Consider the following 19,769-nt stretch of genomic DNA (forward strand, 5'->3'; position numbering starts at 1 on the left):
GCTACTGTTTAAAGAGGTTATCCAGACCCAGGGACTTTCTTTTAGTGAAGTGGGTGGTGTGTAATAACACAGCTACAAAGCCAAACTGGGGCACAGCATCTTGGGTGTGTGTGTGTTGGGGGGGAGAGATAAATACCCCATGAAGGTCACTAGAACAGTTCTTTAACTGGTAGGTTTCAACTGGAAACTTCAACATTGTTTACTTGGAACAATATTCCAAGATATAGATGGGTGTGGCAGAGAGAGAGAGAGAGAGAGAGACAGAGACAGAGAGAGATGAAAAATAACGCATTTATATAATCAGTCAATCAATCAGTCACCTGATAGCAGAAGTGGGCACAGCTGGAGTGAAATGGCCATATGGGGCAAATTAGGTTCAGAATAACTAAACTTGGGAATCAATTCATCAACAGTTCCATTTATTTCAACAACATTTAAAGCAGATAAGTTGTACAAACATTTTAGCATATATATGAGTGCTTTCGGCTATTGATCTGTAACATTTAAAACCCACAGTAGTGAAATATCTTCATCAATACGAACCAAAAGATCACAAAAATAGTGAGCAAGCTTTTGAGTTGGGTAGCATTACCTAGTAGCTGGCATTTGGAATAGGGGTAAATTACAAAAATTTGGAATAGGGGTAAATTGCACAAATTATGCTGGTTTCCTATAGCTTGGATTGCTCTGTGAGTCTCACTGACTTCAAAAGGATTTACTCCCAGGTAAGTGATGATAGGTAAATGAGAATAGGATTGCAGCCCAACTTTCCTAAAGCTCTTAGTTTTAATTATGTCCTGAACTATAATCTGGAAATATATGTATGTAAATCATAAATATAAATCCTCTCCATTTTTATGCAATCTGTCTTGTAGATTTCACAGAGGCAATATAGATGAAGTAGCTCTATTCAAAATCAATTCCAAGATTGATTTTCCTCCAGTTTTAAAATAACCTTTTGTTGAAGGCACTGGAGCAGCCTTTTGCTATTCAACAGATCCCTGTGGCCCCTTCTCTCTCTCTGCAGTGTGCTGTGTGCATGATATATAGAACCAGAATTCCCAGCGTTGGCCTCAGAAAAGTGGTTCAAGCAGTTGCTGGAAGATAAATGGTTCCTTCCATTTCAGCCTGAATGTGCTTGATTGAGCACAAGACGGGGAGCCCTTAGCCTCCTAATCAATGCCATGTGATCAACTATGTATAGGGTTGATAAATGATAGTCGGGACAAGTACAAAAAGCTTTTCTAACATCTTCAGCTCATAAACTCATATTCATTTCAATAAGGCAGAGGTGAAGAACCTGCAATATAGCCCTAATACTTCATCCAGGATTGTTGTTTTTGAGTTGGGGCATGTAATATGTGAATCTCCCATCTTCAAATGCAACCTTCCAACCTCTTTGGAAATCCTTCCAAAGCTGCATTATTTCCCTTTCCAGAAAACTATTTTCGCCTGCATTAAAAATACTGGCCAACTTCATATATAGAAAAGTACTTTTGGGGACAGGGTTGGGGGGATAATATTTTAAACCTTTGTTAAAAAGGTAAAGGGACCCCTGACCATTAGGTCCAGTCGTGACCGACTCTGGGGTTGCGCGCTCATCTCGCATTATTGGCCGAGGGAGCCGGCGTATAGCTTCCAGGTCATGTGGTCAACATGACAAAGCCGCTTCTGGCAAACCAGAGCAGCACATGGAAACGCCGTTTACCTTCCCGCTGTAGCGGTTCCTATTTATCTACTTGCATTTTGATGTGCTTTCGAACTGCTAGGTTGGCAGGAGCTGGGACCAAGCAATGGGAGCTCACCCCGTCGCAGCGATTCGAACCGCTGACCTTCTGATCAGCAAGCCCTAGGCTCAGTGGTTTAACCACAGCGCCACCTGGGTCCCTTAAAAAACCTTTGTTATACATGCATGCAAATTAATTTTCATAAAATAGTTCTTTTGAAAGATCACACATTCCAGTTACATAACAAGGCATAGCTGGAAGGTTATTGAATCTGCTTTCATTAACTGGCTGTGTGAGTAGGGATGGGGGAGAAACAGAATTCACATATAAAGTGAACCTACCTAATTCACACTTTCTGAAAGAATACAGGCACTGACAGCCAGCCTTCGAAAGTTACACTTCTGAGAATTTTCTGGTGCAGTTCTCCAGCCAAGTGGTGTCTACACAGAAATGTGCCTAGAAATGTATATATTAGCAAATATAATGCACAAAGATGTCATATTGCACAAAAATTGATATATTAGTCAAAACTGCGTACAAATATGTGTGTAGTGGAAGAAATTCATGCAAAAATACTTTTTTCTTTTCTTTTTGCAAACTGATGTGGAGAAACAAACTGGAAAACTTGACAGATTCGCCCATCCTGATGTATGAGGATGTGGAGCGAGGATCACTTTTGGTGGTGTTTAGGGCTGGCATTCCACTGAAGAAGCTGAAAGTCATTTTCTGAGTTACAAGGCAAAGGCAAAGGTTTTCAGGCAGCTGGAGACAGATTCTAAGGGAGAAGCCAGATCTGTTGTTTCCTTTGCCAACATTGGTGGACCACACTTCCTTTGCTCAAGCTGGACAAGAAGAAAAAAAGAGAACAGTTATTCTTGGTGTAAAAAGCTTCAGGAAAAGGCTAGTGTGCTCATATCCGGCTTCCCATAGACATGTGATTGGCCACTGTGAGTGACAGAATACAGGACTAGGTGGACCTTCATTCTGATCCAATTTTTCTTATGTATCTAACACGTGTGCAAACGGCTCCAGAAATAGACAGGAATGGCAGTTCTGAGAGCCGGTATGATGCAATATTGCAGATATTAATACAGTATTGTATAACTTGAAGCAACTGGATGCATAAAAACTGAATCCTTTTGGAATAAAAAATGTCCAGACCCATAAATATTATTCAAAGCTTTACTAACCAGAACTTTTTCAAAACAGGTACAAAAACCATCAATGATGCACCCAGAAAGCTATATAAAGGATATACATATTCAAGCATAGGTTCTTCTTCTTTTTAGATATATAGATAACAATTAGGATCAGAGCAAAGGTCAAAACTCTGTCTCTCCCATAGCTTGCATTAGACTGCATCCAGCCTAAGGGTATGCAGCTGCTGGAGAGGCATCTTATCACATCTTTCTCTCCCTGTGCCTGGGAACAAAAAAAAACCTTTCAAAATGGAGATTTGCAATTGAATACCTTAATCACATGTTTCAAGGTTAAACACTCACGTGACTGCTAGCAGAGAACATCTAATGTTGATTATCAACTCAGCTAGAAGCTCAGAGAGCCCTCTTCTAGCTTTGTTGTTGTTTAGTTGTTTAGTCGTGTCTGACTCTTCGTGACCCCATGGACCAGAGCACGCCAGGCATGCCTGTCTTCCACTGCCTCCCGCAGTTTGGTCAGACTCATGTTGGTGGCTTTGAGAACACTGTCCAACCATCTCGTCCTCTGTCGTCCCCTTCTCCTTGTGCCCTCCATCTTTCCCAACATCAGGGTCTTTTCCAGGGAGTCTTCTCTTCTCATGAGGTGGCCATGAACATACTCCAATGGAATTCTCCAACGTTAAACCCTTAGCAACATACAGGCATTCTCCATTTCAGAGTGCAATTATACTTAACATGTAAGGGATGGTGCCAGAAGTGTGGGTCTTTGGGTGAGCTGGAGAGGATAGGCAAGGGGGTGGGTGAGGTGTAAAGGGAGGGGGTTGGACAGATGGGTGGAAAGGGAAAGGGATAGGTGGGATTGTCGATTAGCGTGAGCAGTGGCAGTAGCCTCAAGTTCTTTGGTTTTTAATGCAAAGTCACATGGAAAAGTGAAGAACTGAAGTGAAGATGAGAAATTGAAAGGAGCTGAAATTGACCGAATCAGCCATCCCTACTTTCAAGGCAGCCATTTCTCAGAAGTCACTTCTCATGTAGTTCCAAGTAAGGATTGTGATGGTACTCAAACTATGCAGACAACTGAAGAATCTGACCTGAAAAGCTCTGCTTATCTTTCCTTTTGCTATACTTTTAAGGTAAAGACATTTGCCAAAAATAAAGAAAATCTACTCACAGGGTTCTGAAAGGCAGAAATAATCAAGATCTTTTGTATCGCAGTCCGTTCCATCAGTGGGTCTGCCTTCACTGTTGTCATCACATGCCATTACAATGAACTACAAAACAGGCAATGTGCACATGTGAGTTTGTATAAGCACGTAACGTTCTTATATGCAAGCTTTATTGAAATGAAGGGGGCTCATTCATTTAAATATTCCTTCAGTAGCACCTTAAAGACCAACTAAGTTTATATTTTGGTATGAGCTTTCGTGTGCATGCACACGAAAGCTCATACCAAAATATAAACTTAGTTGGTCTTTAAGGTGCTACTGAAGGAATTTTTTTATTTTGCTTCGACTCAGACCAACACGGCTACCTACCTGTCATTTAAATATGGCAGAGATAAGAGCTCTCCAGATGTTGGACTCCAATCCCCATCCCCCTGGCTGGAGATGATGGAAGTTGGAGTGTGGCAACATATGGACTGCCACTTATTCAGCCATCCAGCATATGGAGAGTCACAGGCTCTCCAGGTTTCCATTTTTTTAAAAAAAATATTATTATTTCATGGACTTACTTCAAGGCATAGCCACAAAAACTTAACAGATTTGGATCCTACCAACTGCTGCTAATAATTTCACTATCAAGTAAAGCAACGCAGCAGAGAGAAAATCAACAGTGAAAAATACATCACAGCAGATTAAGTTAGATTTGATTTTATTGACTCAGTCCACTGTTTAGATGTTTAATTAACCCTCATACTCAATGACAATTATATTACTAGCCAAGATTAACTGCAGCAGGAACTACTGCAAAGGGCAGCCTTATTCAGCGATAACAAACAGCTTGACGTAAACAAGGTGGTTGCAATTCTAATACATCATTCTGGTTCTAGAAGTTCTAGATGAGATGACAAATTACATTTTTCACCTATTGCCACAAATAATGCAGGTCGTAAAATAAAACCTTTGGTGCAAAATGCACCATTAAGGCACCTTTATTCTGTCAGGGTGGTATAAAACTGGCCTCCATGTAAAAGTTAACAAGGAACATGAGGTGATCTCATCAGCTCATTTATCATTCTCTTTGTTTCACTCCTCAGCTGCCGAAATAAATACAAAGCTGCTTCTGATGCAAAGGCATTTCATCCCTTCCAAACCAAACATCCCTAGGTAGCACACAGGATCTGTGAGCTGCAATTTGGTACCAGCTTGAGCATGCTTCGGACTCCTGGACTTGGGTGGTGAGCAAGCATGCCTAACTGGTTTCGGGATTGCAGGCTCGGTCTCTAAGAAACAAAACCCATTTACATCTCTGCTGTGCGAATCAGGCATGTCATCACATCGGTATTCCTTAATTTAGAACACATCCCCTCCAACTGTTGTGTGCCGAGCTAACAATAACACTGTCTCCTGCCCACAACGCACCCAGGCAGCTGTGAACTTAGAAGGATAACATAACAATGAGGTAAGAGGAACTGGGGTTCATAGCTAAGCACTTGATGACCCCAGCAGTTATTTAATATATTTAAGATGTGAATTATTTGATGGATAATCTCAAGTGGATCCCTTTCATCCTTTCTCCTTCTCTCACCACTCCACGTGTTAATATAGAATTACCAGCGGCTCGTTGCTGGGGAGCTTCGTGTTCCTGCTGTCAGCGCTGCTGCTGCTGCTAGTCTCTTGTGTTGATTCTATGTATGGCTCCTTCTTGAAAAACCTCCTGTGTCTACTGAAAAAGAGAAAGGAGCCAAAAAAATAAGACGCCCTCAGGGGAAAGGGATACTGGCCACGCAACACAGCTCAAACACTCCATTTGTTTTGGCAGCTGAGTGTCCTTTCATCACTACCAGGAACCAATGTAATCTAGCATTGCTCTTCAGCTGATGAGTTGGCACTCAATACTGCAGGGGTAGCCAATGGGATAGCCCTCCAGAAGTTGGCGGACTACAACTCCCATCAGCCCCAGCCAGTTCAGAGATGATGGGAGCTGTAGTGCAGCGGCATCTGTAGGGCACCACAAGCTGGGACACAATTCAACCTACAGTTAGATGCAAAAGTGGTTGCTCTCTGAAGTGGCCATCCCCCTGCCAGAAGCATGCCACTAGAATCGTACAATCATAGAGTTGGAAGAGACCACAAGGGCCATCCAGTCCAACCCCCTGCCAAGCAGGAAACACCATCAAAGCATTCCTGACGGATGGCTGTCAAGCCTCCACTTAAAGACCTCCAAAGAAGGAGACTCCACCACACTCCTTGGCAGCAAATCCCACTGCCGAACAGCTCTTACTGTCAGGAAGTTCTTCCTAATGTTTAGGTGGAATCTTCTTTCTTGTAGCTTTAATCCATTGCTCCGTGTCCGCTTCTCTTGAGCAGCAGAAAACAACCTTTCACCCTCTTCTATATGACATCCTTTTATATACTTGAACATGGCTATCATATCACCCCTTAACCTTCTCTTCTACGGGCTAAACATACCCAGCTCCCTAAGCCGTTCCTCATAAGGCATCGTTTCCAGGCCTTTGACCATTTTGGTTTCTTCCACCTTCAAATGCCATACCCTTCGATATGAATCTTTGGGAAATGGTGTCCATATCCCCCAATGCTGGCCGAATTGTGGGTTATAAAAATTGGGAGGCTGGACTCTTGAATCCAGCACACATTTTCCCATAAAGAACCACCTGAGTGTAGCACCATTTAGCTAGCTATGGATTACACTGGCACAGAGGCTCATCCTTCCAAAGCCTACTGAGTTAATTTTTTGAATGTGCATCCTTATGTAGTCAAAACAGCACCATGATGACCACACAAGATGGAGCTTTAGCAGGCTTAGTGTAAACCATTTTTTTTAGAAATACATTTTTTTAGAAGAAGAAAACAAGCCAGGGCCCCCCAATGAGGACTAAACATGCTCACTGCCCACAGAATGCTGGCTAATTATTTCTGGGGAACCTGGAAGCAGGAGTATCCTTAAAGATGGCATGTCTGAACAAGAGTATTCCACATGGCAACCTTTGGTTGCAGTAAGGTAAAGGTAAAGGGACCCCTGACTGTTAGGTCCAGTCTCGGATGACTCTGGGGTTGTGGCGCTCATCTCGCTCTATAGGCCAAGGGAGCCAGCGTACATTTTCCGGGTCATGTGGCCAGCATAACTAAGCCGCTTCTGGCGAACCAGAGCAGCGCACGGAAACGGCGTTTACCTTCCTGCCGGAGTGGTACCTATTTATCTACTTGCACTTTGACGTGCTTTCGAACTGCTAGGTTGGCAGGAGCAGGGACCAAGCAGTACCCTCCTGTAAATGTTCTGAATAGGTAAATACAGGAGAGTTGGCTGTGTGTGTGTGTGTGTGTGTGTGTGTGTGTGTGTGTCTTGTTTGTAGGGCTTGGTCTTTAAAAAGTCTTATCCCTGCAGCTCATTTTTTATTCCTGCAAGCCTCACATTAAGGGGCAAGATGAGTTTATGTTTTATGGATGAAGGGAAGGACTTTTACTGACCTGCTCATGGAACTTAATCGATAGGTCTTAAAATACAGCAGAGTATGAGCAAAAATGAAATAGCAATCCCAATCCAAATATTGGTTTCTGGACTCCAGTTAAAGGGGGATTTAGATCAGTGGTTTCATTTTGATCTAGTTAGGCTACTAATAGCTGTAGTACAAACCCAGCCGAGCATGTAATTGAAAACTTGCTTTCAAGATAAACAGTTATATTGATCAAAACCATTTGGTAAAGGAGGAAAGTAAATCAGGGCAAAACAATGACTTTTTATTTTTGTTTCTAAGTGAGAACAGGTTGCAGAAGGAGAAAGAAGAAAGAAGAGTACATGAATCAAGGCACCCAAATACACACACACACACCCCAATATTTCCAGTGTTGTTAAAATGATAGTTTTAGAGCTAGTTCACCAACCAATTTGGTAGCCTCAGTGTCATGTAGTGATTCCACATCAATCACTCAGGTTGTTGGGAAGTGGTGAAAGCAGGACAATCAGCGATCAGTTTTCGTTATAGTACTCTAAAACCAGGCCACAGAAATCTATGAGGCACGAAAGCAGCACTATGTATGAAAGCAGCTCGCATGCAGTCTAAAGTATGCATGTAACTTTGCATGAGAACAGTGCACTGGGTGACTCAGGGCCACTCTAAGTTGATGCATTTTTGTGGGTGTATGTATGTCATTGAGGCAATAATACTGTAGTGCATTAATGGTGGACTTTTAATGGACCCTCCAGACAGCATTCCACATTATGAGTTGTGCTGTGATACTTCACCAACCTTATTGCATCATTGCTGCCTGTTGCTCACCTAATAGTGATATCCCTGCCTTGAGGTATTATTGGTCCTCAACCCCCATCATCCTGGGCCACTGGCTGTGCTAGATGGAGCTGGTGGAAGTGGCCACAAACAAATCGGAACCAATGCTTGGTAAAGACTGGGTATAACCTAACTTCTGTGTAAGCTTTGTGCAAGCAACTCAGGGTGAATGCTCAATAAATAGGTTGTCTGGAGGGGCACTGTGGCAGGTTTTGCAGATAGTTTTACCTGTAGCAGTAGACAGCGGCAACTCCAAGGAGGAAGGCCAGGAGCAACATGGCCAAGCAAGCTGCAGTGATCATGTTCTGGTTGTTTCTTTGCATCACTTGCTGCTGCTCCCACCACTCTAAGTCACTGAACTGGCAGCGCTCTCCCAGGTAGCCTTTGGGACAGCTGTCAAACGAGGAGACACAGCAGCCAATAAAGGAGAATACTGCAAAGATCACCATCATGGTTTAATTCCACCAAATTCCAGCCATTCCAGAAACCTTGGATTGGGGTAATCTAAAGCAGTCAAAATCATTGTGGGCTTTGCTAATGGTTCCAGGAGGGTGTCAACTGCAGCCAGTGGAGCACTTTTAAAATGAGGTTTTCTTGAAACCACCAGGAAAGGAAATTAAAATGAGCTATTTCCTGCTGAGCAAAGACACCCTCTGGAGCCAATTTTACTCCAAACTATACTGTGCAGAGAAGCCATGAACAAATAATAAACACAAAGGGTGTTTGCAGATGGATGCTGATTGTGGAAAGGCGCTCCTCATGCTTACACATTTTTTGCCACAGCAGAATTGGCATTAAAATTATGGCTGTGCACAGACACACGCCCCATCCACCCTGTGGACCCTGGATTGGACCAAGCCTGCCCCCCACCCTGTGCCAACCTTGGGACCACCTACCCCAGATCTAGTGCCAGATGAATTTGGGGATGAGGCTGATTAGTTGGGGTTTTTCAAACACTACTTAAACATACAAGGAGGAGAACAGAAATAGTATTATTCACAGTGTCTCTCCCCCGCTGCAAGCTGCTGCTTGCTCACAATTGCCTTCCTTGCAGCAGAAGCGGTTTTAGGGTAGCTGTTGCCAATGATCCATCTGCAATATCTGAACTACCCATTTGTAATATTAAACTACCGTCTAGAAGCACCCTCACTTTTGTTGAGCTCTGTAAATTCATCACACCTTCCATCTAGCAGTACCACCACACACATCTGAAGAATTAAGTCAGCTTTACAAGATAGTTTATATCACTAGGCTAGGAACATATATACAGTGGTACCTCGGTTTATGAACACAATTGGTTCCGAAAGTCTGTTCATAAACTGAAGCGAACTTTCCCATTGAAAGTAATGGAAAGTGGATTAATCCGTTCCAGGCGGTCCACGGAGTACTTAAACTGAAGCGTTCATAAACTGAAGCGAACTTTCCCATTGAAAGTAATGGAAAGTGGATTAATCCGTTCCAGACGGGTCCGTGGAGTACTCAACCTGAAGCGTACTTAACCCGAAGCATGGGTGTAATTGGTTCCGGAAGTCTGTTCATAAACTGAAACGTTCATAAACTGAAGCGAACTTTCCCACTGAAAGTAATGGAAAGTGAATTAATCCATTCCAGATGGGTCCGCAGCATTCGTAAACCGAAAATTCATAAACTGAGGTGTTCATAAACCGAGGTTCCACTGTATGCTGATATCTAAACACTGGTGAGCCATATTAATAACTTTATATCTCAGGCATGCTTCCCAAAGTAAGTCAGAAACTATGTAGTTTGTCTACTTGAAACATAAGGCAGAAGTGTGTGTGTGTGTGCGTGCGTGCGTGCGTGCGTGCGTGTGCATTTCCTGCTAGATTTTCTGTGGGACCAAGAGTGTGCATGTGTTGGTGAAGAATGGTGAAACACTGCCACCTAGTGTGAATTTATTTTCAAAAAATTGAAAATATTTATTATAACAGAATCTTTCCATTTAATCAGATGCATGAAGTGTCATCCTGAGTTGCAAGCATAGGAGCAGGAGTGAATTGTAAACAGGGAGGTCAGAAGGAAAGGAAATTCAGAAATTACTGGAAGTGAATTAAATTCTTAACTGTTGTTGGTGATATCACACATCTTGACATCGTTAAGATGATTAACTTGGGACGGGGGGGGCGTTCTCATGGAGAATGTACATATAATCATTTCATGTAGTGGGAATTGTGTGCCTCTCTTGGTCAATATCTCTGTTGAATTCTGTACATGAAAAAAAGCAGACCTCCCTTCTTCCTGCTGCTTGGCTGATCACAATTCCCTCTTCACAGAAGAATTATGTGCTTATTCTCCATGAGGTTTGGTGAATGTGCCCAATGGCTGACTGTTATAGGCTCAAATTATGCCCCCCCTATGCCTCTGCTAAACACTAATATATTATTAACATGTTCAGCAACACTGTTTAACCTAGATGTTATTCCACTGAGCCCCAACCAAAATATTAGATGTCATGGACAAAAGAATTCCCACTGCAACAAGTGGAAAACCCACAGCAGGGCCGGCCCTGCCATTAGGCAGAGTGAGAGAGCTGCCTCGGGTAGCCAATTTGGGATGTCATGAACGGGCAGCAAATTGTTAGTTATTTAATGTGTTATTGTGGTTGTATTTTTACTGCCATGGAGAAAGAGAGGTGCTTGTGGGATTTTCTGCCTCAGGTTTCAGAATAACTCAACTTGCCTATGATACTTGCAGGATGGGGGCAACAAAATGTCTTTGACTGCCCTTGCAGCACAAGAGTTCTCCACTTACTTGCATGCAAAAGCTTGCAGATCAAAAAAATAAACACAAACTCCCTCATGGAGACAGTAAGATGGAGGGCAGCCAGCAGAACTTTCTTGCTCAGATACGGTGGACTCATCGCGTGTTGCAGTGGTAGGAGACATGGCAGGTTCTGAAACACAGTATTCCACGATTGTTTTTGTTTTGGGTTTTTTAAGGGAAAAAAGAGAGAACTGGTTTGGACAAGCTGGTGATTTATACTATAATGCAGGGGAGTTGCGATGTCATGGAAGAGAAGTTCTAAGAACCAGTAAAGAGACCTAGAGGGCTTTCAAGATAAAAGAAATGTGAGAAATAAAAACTTTTTTTCCTATGATCTCACACTACTATATGCGAAATGGATTCTTGAATTGTTATAATTGTTTATTTTAATTATATTTCAAAGTCTTCTAAGATGACAATATGATTTTTGTGGCGTAGCTTGTCATTTCTACTGTACTACTTTGAGTAGTCACATAGAAAGGCAGCACACAGGCTACAAATGAAATGAGAACAAAATCCTGAGATACTGGGAGAATAAAAGCAGTATACAGCATAGTGATAGAATAATGCCAGACCTAGTTGTGGGGATCAGTGAGTCTGGCCTTAATTGCGAACATGGGTTTAAATGTATTCAGATTGTAAATGTCAGCACTCTGAATCTCATGACTATTAAACCAACATAAAATTATTTGCTGAGTATTATAACTGACTCAATACTTTGCTTTCGTTTATATGCATGGTAATGATTTCCAATAAATCTCCGTCGGGTCATTCTTTCCCCCACCCCGCCCCCTTCCAATAGATCTGCCTAACAAAAGGAGAAGAAAACATCCAGTTCACAAGGCGGCAACTGAAGGCTTTACATATAGATGAAGTGTTGCTGCTGCACACATCAAAAGGAGAGCATAATTGGAGCTCAGAAGTTTAGCTTTGGCACAGAAGGCCCTAAAGGCTAGTTTATATAGAAATTACAAACACATTGATGCATTTTTAAATTTATTTTTTACATCATAATATTTGGATGCGTGTTGCAAGGAAAATCTATCTTCTAATTAGTGGGGGGAGCCCTAACCCACTAGCTTAGAGGTTGAAAAGCAAGGTTTGTGGTAGAGCTGCCTAGTGGTACAGGCTAGACCAGGGGTTGTCAGCCTGGTCTCTACCGCCCACTAGTGGGCGTTTCAGGATTCTAGGTGGGCAGTAGGGGGTTCTACGGCACAAGCTGAATCCTCCTTCCATCGAGCACTGGTGGGCGGTAAGGAAATTTCACCATCAAGAAAGATGCATTAGTGGGTGGTAGGTATAAAAAGGTTGACTACGCCTGGGCTAGACTGTACCACAAAAGGGGAATACATAGAATGCAGAATCAACAGGTCAAAGTTGCATCACTACAACCCTAAGAAAAATAGCTCATGTTCGATTTGGGATGTCATTCAGAAGCCTGCCACAAAAATCCATTTGCAGATTATCAGCAAATCATCCCATGTGCAAGATTTTAGAGGGCAAGCGGGAACAGCCCTTCCATCCACTCACCAGAGCAACGAAGCCCGTCTCCCGTATATCCCACAAGGCACTCACAAAAGTAGCTGCCTTCGGTATTGATACACGTCGACAAGCTCCGATCGCATGTGTCCATGCCGAAAGCACACTCATCAACATCTACAACAGAAACAAGGTTAAAAGCTGTGAGAAGGAATGGAAAGGGTTTGGGGTGTTTTTTGTTTTTTGGGTAAGAACTAGATTGAAAACAGTGTTGACTGCATTCGAAAATGTAACTGTTTTTAAGTCTAGATCAAGCTTTCTCAACCTTGGCTCCCCATTCGGTTTTGGACTATGACTCTCATGATCCCTGACCACTGATATTTGCTTTTTTGTATAATGTGGGTCGCATCCAACTAAGTCATACTCAGCATGGACCCATTGAAATCAATGGATTTGACTACCCTAAGCCCATTGATTTAAATGGGTCTCCTCTTAGTGGGATACAACTCTATATGTGGGAGGGGGTAAATATGTACATCTCCTTGGGAGAGCCGAATAGTCCTTAAAACTTGTATACATATATCCACATGAATAAAATAAAATAATAAAATAAAATAAACACGTGACACTAAAATTACCATAGCAAAGTTGGCCTTCCATGAGGAACCCTGCCTGGCATTGACAAGTAGTGCCATCTTCATTCAAAATGCACTGGGCGTTGATATCACATCCCAACCATATGCAATTGTCCTGGTCTGTGGCACAAAACAAAGCATGCTCATTCTCATTGTTCATAGTACATGTGCTCAGAATAGGTCATTACTCAGGACAAATTAATTAGAGCCAACCTTTCAATACACTTCTCACTGAAGAAATTTGCAAAAATTTCACCCCCTAAAATGATATTCCCTACTAGGACATTCTCCACCACTGAACCTGGATTTCCTCCATTTTCTTGCTATGCAGAAACATGTCCTCAAATATACTTGCAACGAATTATTTTTGTGTTTGATATGCCCTGGGACTCCCTGCCTTTTAACATCAATAGTTGTTCTTAAGCCTATTCAGGGCATATCTGTCTGAAACCAAATTGCCCATTGCTGGGTGAATCAACCACCCCCTGGAGTTATGAAATAGGAAATTGCAATCTTTACTAGACACCACGATTTCAGCAGTCAGCATTGGTTTCATTTGTTGTCCATCTCCTCTGCTATCTCCGTATGAACTCAGAGGATGCTGGTGGTGTGTTTTCAGGGCTAATAATGTCTTGTTAGTCAGCACTCCTGCATTGGATGTGAATCTGCAACCTGAAACAATAACAATAAGACTCAAAGCATTTTGAAGTTTAGGTCTAGGGTGGCATCCAACTGGGGCTCGCGCACTCAGAAGGGCTTTTGATCCAGCACATGCCTCCACCAGTGACTTCCAGATGAGAATATGGCAATGCACTCTACATGGCGCTGCCCTTGAAGATGACTCAGTGATTTCAGCCGGTCCAAAATGTGGTGGTCAGATTACTGCCGAGGTTGCCACATAACCCCAGTTCTAAAACAGCTGCTTTGACTTCCAGTTTGTTTCCAGGCCTAATTGAATGTGCTCACATTAGTGTTTAAAGTCCTAAATGACCAAGGTCCCAAATATCTGAAGGACTGCTCATTCCCTATAGAATTTCTCAGGTGTTAAGATCAGCAGAGAGGGCCTTTTAGTTAGTTCCACCTCTCTCAGAAATTTGGGAGGGTGACCCAAGAGAGGGCATTCTCTGTGGCAGCCCCTAAATTGCTCTTGACACCTGAGATTTGTGTTTTCAGGACCTACCCTAATCCTGTGATAGTACTGTTTTTAATTCTTCAATTTTAAATGTTATAACCTTCCCTAGAACTTCCTGCTGAAGGGTGGGTAAATTTGTTGTTGGTGATGGTGATGGTGATGATGCTTATAGAAGAGTAGATGAGAAAAGGCCGTTTTTGCTGATTCATTCTTTCCCTACATTCTCCTCCTCCGTATTCTGCAGAGTCCCCCAACTGCATAATGTTAATTTTCAGGGGCTGCAGGGGGAAGGGGCTGTCTTCAAAAGCCCTTTCATGTGTGTAAAGTCAATGCATTGGATTTCTTGCATAGCTGACTGGTGATGAGCAAATATCACAGTCGTATATGCAGCTTTCCAATTTATAAAAGAAAGCAAATGCAGCTTGTTTCTGGGACCAAACAGGCTAGTAATAGCATGCAGGGGTCTGCATGTTGTGAAATAACACATATTTATTTCACACGGGATTCCTCTGACACTCACAAAATTCAGAGTAATAGCAACAACATTCAACTGAGAAGATACTTCACACATGGGTTGTTGGTCTCTAGCTCATTTGCCACCAGGGATTCATCTCTTTCTTCACTATCTACAGCATTCGCCAAATAATACCTAGCCTACCACTCTGCTGCTCATTCAGTCAACCTACCTAATAGGCCCTGTTAGCTGGAGCTAATAGGAAAAGAGCTGCCTAACCCTTGAAATATACCTGGTTTTGATATGGGGTGGATGACGATCAATGACGAGGGTCTCAACATGCTCCCCCCAAGTCGGACCCTATTTAGGCCAGTCTTCTTGTCCATTCTCAGCAACGAAGGCCTTGCCCAGTCAGAGATCCAAATGTGATCCTCAAACACTGTTATGTCAAATGGATGGCCTAAAAATATAGATATGTATGCTCTTTATAATTCCATTGCACCAGCATACTGAAGAAAACACCAATGAATATGCACACAAGCATCTATTCCTCACATTATACTTAGCATTGTATATAGATCAAAGGTTGTCATAGATAGGGCAAAACCCACCGGTCACCCAGTTCAACCTCTTTTCCCGAGGAAGCACATTCAGCAGGGGTTGCCAACCTTTTGAGACCCCTGAGGGTGTTTGGAATTTTGAGAAAGTGCTCTGGATGCCAGTCACAAAATGGCAGTCATGGGTGGGGGGGCTTGTAAAAAAATTGGCTGCCATGGGAGGGCATGGCATGACATATTGCCGATCCCTGATCCACCACCAAGAACTTATTCAGTGCATAGAAGCCTCCAAGGAAGGAAATGTCACAAATATGCTGACAGCTTGTTCCACTGTTCAAAGTAACTTTCCTGGAGTTCAAAACTGCTGCATGTTGCATTATGCACAGCGGATAGGAGGTCAGCTGCTCTTTCTTCTCTGTGGCATTTTTTAGGCTGCTGTTACCTTGCTGTTGCATTTCTGCTTTGTGGCACACCGTGGTTGAGATGGCCAAAGTTAATTGCAGTAGCAGCTAGAGGTAAACTGAACAGAGAACTGAGCTTTTGGTAGTGGATAGGGTGAATGATTTTGTATCCCTTTTCCAGTCCTATGATTCTATATCAATCATATTGTTTGAGTTTCACCACAGACTTAATTCTTTAACTCAGTTGTTTTTGTTTTCATATGATCTAATTCCATGCCAATTTATGAGGGACAAAAAACAACAACAACACCTTTCCGTGTCCAAATCAGGAGCTATAATTTTATGATATATTTTCAGCCCCTCTTAACAAAAAGGAATGCAAAGCCATTCTGTTCTTGCAATTGATGTGTCTCATTATTCACAGATCACAACACCAAGAGCAACAGTAGATGGCAGTAGCACTGCAGCAAGAATCCTTGCTCTAATAAATCTGCAGTCAAAGCATTTGCATATTAATGGTACTGCTGAGCCAAAATGGGGCTGTCGTGGGGTGAGCATTTTCTCCCCTGAAAGAACATGCACAGTTTTCCAAGATTTTTCACAACTCTTTCCAAAAGGGTGTAAAACTGCAATGAAGTAGGTGCTAAAGGTAGAAAGGAATACATCCCCATTGCCAAGGCAACCACACTAATGCTGAAAATTATAGGAGGATAGTGTTGAGGAGGGTGTTGTAGGTCATCTAGTCCAAGCCCCTGCTCAAAGCAGGAAATCCAGAGCTAAAGCATCTCCAACAGATGGGTGCTCAGTCTCAACTTGAAGATCTCCAGCAAGGGAGAGCTCACCATCCTTCTAGGAAACATGTTCCAGTGTCAAGGCGTTCCTCCTGATGTTCCACCAAAACCCGCACTCCTGTAACTTCCACCCATTTTAACTAGTCCTGCTCTAGTCACAGATTGTTGACTGGTTGGGGCAAAAGGGGAATGGGGATGTGGACTGGGCATAGCCAATTGAGAATAATGGTGACAACCCAAGACCGTTGCAGCATAAAATGAAGCCCAGCTCCTTCTTTCCTGCCTTCATTTATACTTCCTTCCTGGTTCTGCCTGAAGTACACCAGTTCACCCTGCTGCACGACTTGCCAAGCTATGTATCACAGATGGCAGATCCATAGATGCAAATCTGAATGTGGATAGTATACATTTGTTATCCACTTTCAGTGGAATGTACATCTGGATGTGTGTCTCTATGAGGCACAGCCACATACTGCCCAATTAGTCATGAGTAACTGACTACCTCACAGGGACATGGGTGGTGCTGTGGTCTAAACCACAGAGCCTAGGGCTTGCCAATCAGAAGGTCAGCAGTTTGAATCCCCGCGACGGGGTGAGCTCCTGTTGCTCGGGCCCAGCTCCTGCCAACCTAGCAGTATGAAAGCACCTCAAAGTGCAAGTAGCTAAATAGGTACTGCTCAGACAGGAAGGTAAACGGCGTTTCCGTGCGCTGCTCTGGTTCGCCAGAAGCGGCTTAGTCATGCTGGCCACATGACCTGGAAGCTGTACGCCGGCTCCCTCGGCCAGTAAAGCAAAATGAGCGCTGCAAACCCAGAGTCGTCCGCAACTGGACCTAACGGTCAGGGGTCCCTTTACCTTTTTAACTGACTAAGGTAAAGGTAAAGGGACCCCTGACCATTAGGTCCAGTCGTGACTGACTCGGGGGGTCTTTAACTGACTACCCGCACACAAATGGAAAGCTGTGCCAGCTCAGAAAGTCTTGTCATACAAGCACTGACACAGCATAGCAAGCCAGTGGTCTTCGATTCAGCTGACAGAGGAATAGGGACATATTCCCTTATTCCCAACTCAAGTGAGAGCAGTGAAGTTCTTTTCAAGCAGCACTGAAACAAGGAAACAAATCAGGGAAAGAATGGCTGTAGGCTGATAAACAAACTGCAAGAAAAAGGTTTCCGTCTGAAATGGCAATGCTTGTAGCAAAAAAGAACAACATGCCATGAACGTTCAGCAAAGAACTAGTTACTGTATATTTTTAGTTGTCTCTTGTAAACCTTTCCATTTAAAAAAAGAAAAGCCTGTTCCCCTCTCATATTATTACACATTTCTCTTTTCCCGTTGCAAAACTGCAGCTTATTTCCATAGTTATCTTTGAATATACCGTACGTATGTTTTCACCCACTCCACTCCAATTTGCTCAAAGCAGTTCACAATATAGACTGATAACTTCAGTAAAAGCATAGAATAAATATGCAGGTTTCCTGAAACTGGGTTAAGAATTTTCAACTGGCATCAATCTGTAGAATTCAGAATGCACTGGTTAACTCGAAAGGTGGCCTTTCACTGATATTTCGATATGCGCAGCATACCAATGCACTGAAACTCTTGCATCTATCATCAGAAAACTGTCAATCCCAAAGCCTCACCTACATCATTCTGTGTGAGTATTTTCCGTTCAGAACCATCCAGATTTGAAGTCTCAATAGCAGCCTTTTTTGCATCACACCAGTATAGCTTGTCAGCAAAGTAGTCAATCGTTATTCCACTGGGCCAAAGCAAATCGGAATCTACTATAATGAGACGATCAAAGCCTTGTAGGGAAGACCTTTCAATCCGTGGATTAATCCCTAGGTCTGTCCAAAATAGTTGCCTTTATTGAAGAAAAAGATTTATTAAAAAAAACACACACACACACTTTCACCATGCAGTAAAAAGAGGGGGGTGGGGAATACTTAAAACATTGTATACATTACAGGATTTATTGTTGTGGCTGATATAAATGTAAGCAATTATACAGGGAGGTTTTTATTTTGTATGTTAAATTCTCTCCCTGATGCTTGAGCTGTGACAAAACAAAACAAAAGTCACATGACAACTTCTGCAATCACATTTCAAGCCACAGTGGTCACCAAGAGAAATATTTTTATTTTATTTTATTTCTATAGAATTTATATAATTTGACTGTTTTATTTTTTTGTAAACCGGAGGCTATATTTGCAAACATTAGCATTGCCAATAAATGACAGAGCTAAAATAATATTTTAAAAAAGGAAATAATGATTATTTCTACAATAAGCCAAAACCAGAATCATAAAATTGTTGACTTCTACATGTCTGGATAGGCATGATTGGAGAACAGTGCCAGTTCCACAGATTAAAACTGTCAATTATGCTTTTCTCGTGACAGGTTCATCACATGACAGCTGTAAGGAAAGCCTTTGGGTTTAACTGAAGTAGACAACAACAAAAAAACCCACGTGGTTAATTGAACGTTGCCATGCCACTGCAAACCATGGTTTAGCATCTGCTTTGCATGCAGAAGATTCCCTGGTTTAATCCCCAGTATCTCTAGGTAGAGCTGGGAATGTCTATGGCCTGAAATCCTGCAAGTCAATGTAGGCAGTGCTGACCCAGATAAACCAATTGGTCTGACTCCTGTGTATAGTAACATCTGGGTTCCATTTATTGGTGCCCATGAATGGCATGGCTAAGCATTTCCTGCAACTATCATGAGCTGTGACTCCCTTATCTCCCATGTGAGTGTGATTCCCTGTATTAGACCATCGCAACCTCAGGTGTCATTCTGGACAGATGCTCTAGGATAAAAGACCCTTTGAATTATTTTAATGCCTATTTTTTTATTTCATCCTCCTCTGCAGGGGTGCCAACTTGAATAAAATATTGTGGGGGCCCAGATAAGCCCTGCCCTGCATAATCAATCACAGGATGCAGTGCAAAAATGTCATTTGAACGGGAATGCTCATCAACTTTGTGGGCAAAGATTGTGCTCAGCCCCCTCAAATATTTTATTGTGGGGCCCAAAGCCCCCATGGCCCCTAGGAGTTGGTTCCTTTGCCTCTCTGGGATCAAAACACTCAGACAAGAGCAGGTTATAAAGAAAGAACGAAATGATCCCTGTGTTGAGTGGCTTAGCTTTGTAGACACACTCCGTAAAGGTATTCATGCCAAAA

The 19,769-nt window shown here is 42.6% G+C and overlaps 1 protein-coding gene across 2 annotated transcripts in view; it reads right to left on the reverse strand.

The window, feature by feature from the left end:
- Positions 1-399: 399 nt before the first annotated feature.
- Positions 400-19,769, reverse strand: part of EGF (epidermal growth factor) — a 44,265-nt gene continuing 24,895 nt past the window's right edge. For both annotated transcript variants that reach the window (XM_035112448.3, XM_088660445.1), the window contains 10 exons: positions 18,225-18,448; positions 15,125-15,292; positions 13,766-13,918; positions 13,250-13,366; positions 12,663-12,788; positions 11,121-11,262; positions 8,580-8,744; positions 5,659-5,770; positions 4,056-4,155; positions 400-2,569 (listed from right to left, as the gene is read on the reverse strand). In XM_035112448.3, the coding sequence (XP_034968339.2) occupies positions 2,565-2,569; positions 4,056-4,155; positions 5,659-5,770; positions 8,580-8,744; positions 11,121-11,262; positions 12,663-12,788; positions 13,250-13,366; positions 13,766-13,918; positions 15,125-15,292; positions 18,225-18,448 (1,312 nt within the window). In that variant the 3' untranslated portion in view covers positions 400-2,564. The remainder of the gene's footprint in view (positions 2,570-4,055; positions 4,156-5,658; positions 5,771-8,579; positions 8,745-11,120; positions 11,263-12,662; positions 12,789-13,249; positions 13,367-13,765; positions 13,919-15,124; positions 15,293-18,224; positions 18,449-19,769) is intronic.

The sequence above is a fragment of the Zootoca vivipara genome, chromosome Z1 (genome assembly GCF_965207765.1).
Source record: "Zootoca vivipara chromosome Z1, rZooViv2.hap1.1, whole genome shotgun sequence".
Lineage (NCBI taxonomy): Eukaryota > Metazoa > Chordata > Lepidosauria > Squamata > Lacertidae > Zootoca > Zootoca vivipara.